The sequence below is a fragment of the Nothoprocta perdicaria genome, unplaced genomic scaffold, assembly GCF_003342845.1.
Source record: "Nothoprocta perdicaria isolate Ctin4 unplaced genomic scaffold, notPer1 scaffold_117, whole genome shotgun sequence".
NCBI classification, from domain to species: Eukaryota; Metazoa; Chordata; class Aves; order Tinamiformes; family Tinamidae; genus Nothoprocta; species Nothoprocta perdicaria.
Window position 1 is genome coordinate 2,459,732 of NW_020454283.1, and position 7,945 is coordinate 2,467,676.

General features: G+C 68.0%; 2 protein-coding genes across 4 annotated transcripts; both read right to left on the reverse strand.

The window, feature by feature from the left end:
* Positions 1–951: 951 nt before the first annotated feature.
* TMEM269 (transmembrane protein 269) lies at positions 952–3,895 on the reverse strand. Of its 3 annotated transcripts, XM_026053670.1 has the most exons (6): positions 3,840–3,864; positions 2,022–2,169; positions 1,827–1,924; positions 1,506–1,649; positions 1,158–1,358; positions 952–1,088 (listed from the first exon to the last, which is right to left on the reverse strand). In XM_026053670.1, the coding sequence occupies exons 1-6, from the start codon at positions 3,862–3,864 to the stop codon at positions 979–981; spliced, it is 726 nt and encodes a 241-aa protein (XP_025909455.1). In that variant the 3' UTR covers positions 952–978. The 3 variants fall into 3 exon arrangements, 1 of the variants encoding a protein (XP_025909455.1); XR_003251639.1 differs by lacking the exons at positions 952–1,088; positions 1,158–1,358; positions 1,506–1,649; positions 1,827–1,924 and adding an exon at positions 2,484–2,593 and having other exon boundaries at positions 2,127–2,169; positions 3,840–3,895; XR_003251640.1 differs by lacking the exons at positions 952–1,088; positions 1,158–1,358; positions 1,506–1,649; positions 1,827–1,924; positions 3,840–3,864 and adding exons at positions 2,484–2,593; positions 3,133–3,185 and having other exon boundaries at positions 2,127–2,169.
* A 1,520-nt stretch (positions 3,896–5,415) lies between these two features.
* On the reverse strand, positions 5,416–7,053 carry LOC112959561 (proproteinase E-like). Its single transcript, XM_026053584.1, has 6 exons — positions 7,046–7,053; positions 6,796–6,930; positions 6,578–6,714; positions 5,804–5,949; positions 5,568–5,720; positions 5,416–5,461 (listed from the first exon to the last, which is right to left on the reverse strand). The coding sequence occupies exons 1-6, from the start codon at positions 7,051–7,053 to the stop codon at positions 5,444–5,446; spliced, it is 597 nt and encodes a 198-aa protein (XP_025909369.1). The 3' UTR covers positions 5,416–5,443.
* Between the last annotated feature and the right edge of the window lie 892 nt (positions 7,054–7,945).

Genomic DNA, 7,945 nt, shown 5'->3' on the forward strand with positions numbered 1-7,945 from the left:
ACAGGGCCGCAGCTGCGCGCCGGGCGCCTCTCCGGGGGCTCGCGCCGGACGCCGGCTCCGGCCCGCAGCGCGAGCCCCGGCCCTCGCTTCCTTCCTCCGCCCCCGCGCGCCCGGCCCCGCTCTCCAGGCGCACACGGACTCGCACGTGGCCACGCCGGACCTTTTCCTTCCATGTTTGTTTTATTTCCAGAATGTTTCAACTGATGGTGTTTTCTTGTTGTTGTTTCRAGTTGCATTTTCCTTGGCTTTCCACTCCATCCCACCCCATCGAGCCAGTGCAGCAAGGGGAAGAAACGCTCTTGAGATGCGTTTCCCTATGGTGACGAGCGAGGAACAAATCCCCGAGCGCTCCTGATGCCTCGAGGTCAGGGTTTAAAAGAGCTGCCCATCACCCTCTAGAAACCCGGGTCTCTCCCCAAATGTTGGGGACACTGTCCTCGTGCCACCTTCTCTTGGGAATGATTCCAGGTTGGAGCTGGGATTTCTTAATAAATTACTAGGTGCAGCGTCGTGGTGGGAGGTTTTGGAGATGGAATCCTGAAGGGACGGTGGGTGGGGGGGTCCCTTGGCCTCCTTTGCTCTTCTGCTCCCAGGGGATCTGCTACCCACTCTGAAGGGTTGGGATTGTGGGGACCAACCCGGAGGGTGCCGGGCGCGGGATCCTTCCCGCAGAAATGGARTTATTTTGCTTCCTAAACCCGCTAACGGACCTGGCCTTTCCACAGGGAGCGGCGCTTTGGATGTGCCAGCGGCAGCGGCGGGCGCCCCGGGGCCCCAGGGGGGGACACGGCAGCCGGGAGGAGGGAGGCGGCGCCGGCCCGCGCCGGGAACGCTCGGAGCGGCGTTTTCCAGAGTGTCCTGGAGGGGTGGCGAGACATCCCAGCGCCGGAGAGCGAGGAAGGCCAAAGCTTTACTGAGCATCGGGCACCCGGGGGCGGCGTGCGGAGCTGGGGCAGCCGGGCCGGCGGCCGCCGCTGCTTAGACCTTGCAGCTCCACAGGGCGAACGGGAAGAAGATGTAGGAGGTCGACCAGGCGAGATAGTAGAGGGAGAGGACGGCGGCGGGCGAGAAGAGGACGGCGGCGACGCCTGCGGGGAGCGGCGGCGTGAGCGGCGTCCCGCGCGCCGCCCCGCGCCCGCGCGCCCCGGCCCGCTCACCTCCGGCGTAGACCAGCTTCTTCCAGAGCTGCGACTCCAGCACCTTGTCGTGCGGGTAGAAGCCCTGGTCCACCATGAAGAGGATCATGACGGCGGCGGCGACGCGCAGCAGCGTGACGTGGCCGCCCGTGAGCAGCGAGGTCCCCGCCAGCAGCGCCGAGGCGTACGGGCACGGCAGCCCGCGGTACGTGAAGGGGATCCCTGAGAGGATTTGCCCGAAACGGGGAGGATTAAGCCCAAACCGCCTTCCCTAGCGGTTTTAGCCTCACCACGAGCACACGCTGGAGAACGCTGCTGCCGCGTGCGTAGGGAAAAGGACGGGGCAAGAGCATCACCGCGGGGCCGTACCGCTGGAGAAGAAGCAAAGGCGCGCGAGCACGGCGAGCACGTAGGCCACGGCGAGCAGCCCGTCGAGCAGCCCGCGCGTGCGCAGCAGCAGCGCCGTGGCCAGCCCGAAGGAGGTGAAGTCGGCGAAGTCGTCCAGCTTGGCGCCTGCGGGGAGCGCGGCGAGCGGCGGCGTGAGCGGCCGGCGGGCAGCCCGGCCGCGCCGCGTGCCGCCNAGTCGGCGAAGTCGTCCAGCTTGGCGCCTGCGGGGAGCGCGGCGAGCGGCGGCGTGAGCGGCCGGCGGGCAGCCCGGCCGCGCCGCGTGCCGCCGAGGGGGACGCTCACCCAGCGCCGAGCAGGCGTCGAGCTGCCGCGCCACGGCGCCGTCGGCCAGGTCGAGCAGGAAGCCCACGAGGAGCAGCCAGCACGAGTAGTCGTAGTGCCTGGCGGGAGCGAGCGCGTCACGCGCGGCCGGGCTCGGCGCCGCRCTCCTTTCTCCCCTTTCCTCCTCGTCCTGCAAGGAGCGGCGGGCGCGCTTACCCGTTCAYGCTGCAGAGCACGGAGGAGAGCCCCATGATCAGGTTGGCCGTGGAGAGCGCGTTGGCCGCATTCTTGCGGACAAACTCCAGAGCCCGCGCCCGGCTCGCCTGCTCGCTCAGCACCAGCTTCTTGGTGTGCTGGAAGGCACCTGCGAGCCACGAGAGCGGCCGTGAGCGGCGCCCCGCGGCCGCTGCGAGCGCGGCGCCGGCGGCCCGCGTGCCCCGCGCTGCCGCCGGCTGCTTCTCCTTCGCTCCCGCAACCCGGGAAAGCCTCCGCAAGCCAAAGCGCGGCTTTAGCTGGGGAGGGAGCGGGGCGCGACGGGAGGGAGAACGGGGAGGACGACAAATAAAATTAAAAAAAAGAAAATAAAAACAGAAAGGAAAAAAAAAAAGAGAGAAAAACCAAACCCAAGCTTGGAGTAAAAGCCAACCCCCGTGTTAAGCTTGCTTTGCTCTTATATACCTATAGGGCTACTCTTTAGAGAAAGTGTTAAGGGTCATGTCCTACTAGTGTGTTTTGCGCCCTGCCTTGGACGTGTTCCCAAAGCCAGGCAGGTTCATGAGATGCTTCATCTGAAAGGAAAACAGCAGGTCAAAGCAACACAGAAAGCCACATCGCACCGCGGGGAGGCTCCCCTGGCCTCCGCGGCGCGGCCCGTGCCGCCGGCGCCGCCAGGAGCGAGACGGGACGGGACGGGACGGGACGGGACAGGGAGGTTCTTTATTTTTTTGTGCTTCCTTCTCGCAGCTCCCGGGCCCTCGGCGCTGGCGGGAAGTGCTGGCATGAGGCCGAACTTTGGCCGCCCTGCCCCGCGCCGGCTCCGCGGGCGAGCGAGGAGCAGCGGCCGGCACGAGCGTGCCGCGACTGCGGTGCAAAAGTCCGGCCTCCGCGCTCGGGTGGCCTTCGCGGCGGCTRATCCCGCAGAGCGGGGCCCTTAGGGGCAGGAGCCGCTCCGCACGGGCGCCGGGCGGCAGAGCGGGGCCGCGCGCGGCGCTCGCGGTGCAACCGGGGCCACCGGCCTCCCAAGGGCGCCTACGGCGGCAGCGGGCGCTGCGCCGGCCGGCGCCTTCCCCCCAAAGCCTCCCCCCATGCAAGCGCGGTGCTCGGTCACCTTCTCTGCGCCCGGCGGCTTCGCGCCRGGCCGCGCGCTCGCAGCTCGGCGCAAGGGTGAGTTGGCTAAAAAAAAAAAATAAAGTGGGGGCGAAATCGCCGCTCGAGCCCCCCTCCCTCCGCGGCCGCCGGGGCGGCCAAATGAACCAGGTGCCGCGGGGAGCGCGGCCGCCTATTCCGGGGGGGTGACGGCATCGCCGAGGGGACGGTCCGCCCCGCCGCGCGCTCCGGCCGCCCGCGCGTTCCCGGCGCTTTCGGCGGCGCTGGGGCCCGGTACCGACCCCTCCACGGCCCGCGGGTCTCGCCGGCGCCTGCCGGGTCTCRGTGGTGCCGGCGGCCGCTCCCGGCGTCACAATGGCCCCGCGCGGCCATTCCGCGGCCTCCCGGCGCCCCTTCTCCGCGCTCGCGTTCGCCGYGGGCAGGCGCAGCTCGCCAGGACCTGCGCACCCCTCGGGACCCCCATTTACGAGAGCGGAAAGGGGCTCTTGGCCTCCTCCGTGGCGGCCCGTGCTGGAGCGGCCGCGGGACGGGGCTCCTCTTCGTTAGCTCCCACCTAACGAGCGTGCCTGACCTGCGGTCGCCTTCAGGGCTGCGTTGCCCCAATTCCCTCTCCCTAAGGGCATYGCCCGGAGCCGCCGAGCGCCCTCGCTGCCTCCTGCGCTGCTCCTTCCCCCTTGTTCCCCGTGGGGAGATGCCGGCGGGACTCACCGACCGGCGGCGACACCATCCACATGGCAGCGGGCGCGCGGCTCGGCGGGCAGGTGCGAAGGGGAGCGCGCGGGCAGCGCGCGGGCGCCGCATTATATAAGGAAAGGCTCCGTCGGAGCCGGCTGAGTCACCCCGCGGGGGTGGGTCCGGGCAGAGGCCGCGGGGGCTTTCGGAGGCTCCTGGCACCGGCAGCCACCGGGGAGGAGCCGCCGGGGGCCCCACGGTGGCGCCGGGAGGGACACGCGGCTCCCCGCCGGGGTCACGGGCGGTGGGCGCCGATAAGGAGCGGCCCGGGGGGCTCGTGCCGGCGGCGGTGGCGCCCGGCCAAAGGTCCCGGCAGCAGCGAGGGGGCCATAAAAGTTGATAGGGCCCCGCCGCGAGCGCATGATCGCCCCGGGGATTTTCCACTGGGCTCTATCTCGCCCTTCGGCCGGGCCGGCGGCTCTGCGGCGGGGGGGGGGTGCCGGACGCCTGGGCCCCCTCCTGGGTGCCCGTCAAAGGGGTCTTTGTTCCCCGGTTGCGAGGCGACGGCGGCGGGAGGAGGCGGCGGGCGCCCTCAGGGATTTTCCACCGGCGCGGATTGGCCACGCTTGCAGCCGCGCTCCGGGCGTCCCCGTGGGACCTGGGCGCTGCTCCGAGCGCAGCCGTCCGGCCCGGCGGGGCTCGGGCACCTCCAGGTGCGCCCAGGTGCATCCAGGCTGGTGTCCCTGTGACCATGGTGCCTGGGCACGTCCATGTGTCCATGCCCTTAGTGTCCAGGCATGCCTGTGCCCATCCCCGTGGTGCCCGGGCACGTCCGTGTGTCCATGCCCTTAGTGTCCAGGCATGCCTGTGCCCATCCCCGTGGTGCCCGGGCACGTCCGTGTATCTGACCCCAAGGCCTGGGAGTCTCCAAACCCAGCGCAATTCCTGGGGCTGCCGCATTCCCGGTGTCCCCGAGCCCTGCGGCTGTAGGGAGCCGGAGTGGGTGGGTGCCGGCASGGGTGCCCACCCGGCTGGTCGGGCTGCTCCTCCAGTGCCACCTGCTGGCAAAGGGAGCCGGCCTGGCCCAGGCCGCACGTGGGCCGCGCCRGCAGCGCGCTTGCAGCGCCCGTGCGCCCGCATGGGTGTGCACTCCCGTGCAGCTTGCGCACACCCAGCGCTGCCTGCACGCACATCTGCAGGTGCGTGCAATATTCAAATGCATGCAATAGCCACACATGTGCAATATCCATGCACGTGCAATATCCATGTGCGTGCAATATTCAAATGCATGCAATATCCACATATGTGGAATATCCACACATGTGCGATATCCATGCACATGCAATATCCACATATGTGCAATATTCACATATGTACAATATCCATGCACATGCAATATCCACATGCATGCCTCTGCTGTGCATATGCACGAAGCGTGCATGCACGCGTGCAACCCTGCAGCATGCACGGGCACAGCTATGGCTCTGCATGCATCCTTGTGCAAGATGCATGTGCTTGCACGGCCGTACGTGTGCTCACAGACACACAACGTGCCCACACCGCTTGTTTGCTGTTGCGCTGTGACACAGAGCACATGGCAGTGTGGAGCCACAACTGTGATTTATTCATACTGCTGGTGCTCAGTTGCTGCTCATGATCTGCAAGAGAAGCGAGTGGCACTCAGGAGGGGTGGTGCAAGCGCCTGTCCCCACACACTCGTCCCTGTCCCTGTCCCTGTGCTTGTCCCCATCCCCACGCGCTCACCTCGTTGATCCAGTCCTTGAAGGCGGACACGCGCGTGAAGACGGTGGGTTTCTTGGGCGCGTTGCAGCCCAGCGAGGACACGAAGCTGGCGACGCCGTGAACCTCCCAGCCGCCGTCGGCCGTCGGACAGTTGAGGGGGCCGCCCGAGTCGCCCTGTGGGGACGGAGGCGGCGTGAGGGCTCCCGTGGGCACCCGCGTGTCCCCGCCGTGTCCCTGCTCCCGCGGGTGGCACTCACGTTGCAGCCGGACTGCTCGCCGCCGCCGGCGCAGATCATGGTGCTCCGGACGGCCARGGCGCCCCACCAGTCGGGCTGCGTGCAGCGCTCGTGGGCCACCACGGGCAGCAGCGCCTGCTGCAGCGTGTCCGGCAGCGGCCCCCCGGCTGCGGGCGGGCGGCCGTCCGTCCGTCTGGCCGGCTCTCCCTGCCTCTGCCCTTGCAGCTATCCGGCCATCCCGCCGGACACCCTCCTGCCCTCCTGCCACCCTGTCCCCATCCTTCCTTCCTCCATCCCTCCATATCCCTCCATCCCTGCAGACAGGACCCCCCTCCTTCCAGGCACCCACTCGGCCATCTCTCCCTGCATCCTCCCGACTCTCCCTTTGTCCACTTCCATGCTCCCTGCCCTCCTTCCTCCCAGCCCTTCCTTCATCTGCATTGCTCCAAGTCTCTCTTCATCCACCCATCTCCACCTCTCCATCCATCTCTCCATCCTCCCAACCCTCCCTCTATCTCCACCCTCCCAGTCCTTCCATCTCCATCCCTCCATCCCTTCACCTCCTGCTACTTCTCCATCCCCATCCTCCCATTCCTTCCTCTCTTCATCTCCCCATCCCTCCATCTCTCCAACCCTCCATCCTCCCATTCCTCCATCCGTCTCCCTCCATCCCCATTCCTCCATCCATCTCCCTCCATCTCTATCCCTCCATCCCCATCCCTCCCTCCGTCCCCCTCCGCGCCTCCCTCCCTGTCCCCTGCCCGCGCCGCGTGCCCCGGCCGGCCGCGCACGCACTGGAGAGGCGTCCCCAGCCGCTCAGGTAGCAGGGGTATTCGTCGGGCAGCACGTCGCCGGCGGGCGGCAGGCGCCCGCTCTGCACGCCGCGCTGCAGCACCGCGCCGCGCGACAGCTTCAGCAGCGCAATGTCGTTGCTGCAAGGCAGGGCAGGGCACGGCTCGGCACCGCGGGGACGTCTCCGGGGACACCGGGCCGTGTGCCGCCCCCGCGCTCACCCGCAGGCCACGCAGAAGCTACTCCACTTGGGGTGCACGAAGATGTCCTCGCTGCGCACGGGGATGCGCTGCTCCGTGCCCATGGGCACCGCCAGGTCGTGCGCGCCCAGCACCACCTCGTAGGTGAGCGAGGAGCTGCGGGGAGCGGGGACACGTCAGGGGCAGCGGGGACAACGTCGCTGTCGCGGGCGCTCTGTGCTTGGTGACATCAGGGTGGCAGGGGCTGCAGCCAGGTGCTGCTCCCCGTCACTGCGCCATGCACCCCGTCACCACCTTGTGCACCCTGTGACTGCACCGTGCACCCTGTCACTGCGCCATGCACCCCGTCACCACCTTGTGCACCCTGTGACTGCACCGTGCACCCCGTCACTGCGCCATGCACCCCGACACCACCTTGTGCACCCTGTGACTGCACCGTGCACCCCGTCACTGCACCATGCGCCCCGTCACCACCTTGTGCACCCTGCGACCTCACCATGCACCCCATCACTGCACCATGCGCCCCATCACCACCTTGTGCACCCTGCGACCACACCATGCACCCCGTCACTGCACCATGCGCCCCGTCACCACCTTGTGCACCCTGCGACCACACCATGCACCCCGTCACTGCACCATGCGCCCCGTCACCACCTTGTGCACCCTGCGACCTCACCATGCACCCCGTCACTGCACCATGCACCCCGTCCCCACCTTGTGCACCCTGCGACTGCACCGTGCACCCCATCACACACCATGCACCCCGTCACCACCTTGTGCACCCTGTGACCGCACCGGGCACCCTGTCGCTGCTCCATACACCCCGTCACTGCCTCCTGCACCCCAGTGCTCCCCCTGCACCCCATAACTACACCCTGCACCCTGCCACTTCGCTTTGCACCCCGTCATTGCAACCTGCACGCTGTCACAGCACTGAATGGCTGCATGTGGTCACTGCGCCCTACATGCTGGCACTGCGCCCTGCACCCCATCCCTGTCCCGCATCGCTGAACCCTTTTTCTACACCCTACATCCACACCCCAGTTCTTGCACCTTGTCCCTGCACCAGGTCCCTGCATCGCCACACYGTCCCTGTGACTTGCACCCCATAAGTGCCCCCAATTCCTGCACCCTGCACCCAGTCCCGGCACCCCACACCCTGTCCCTGCGC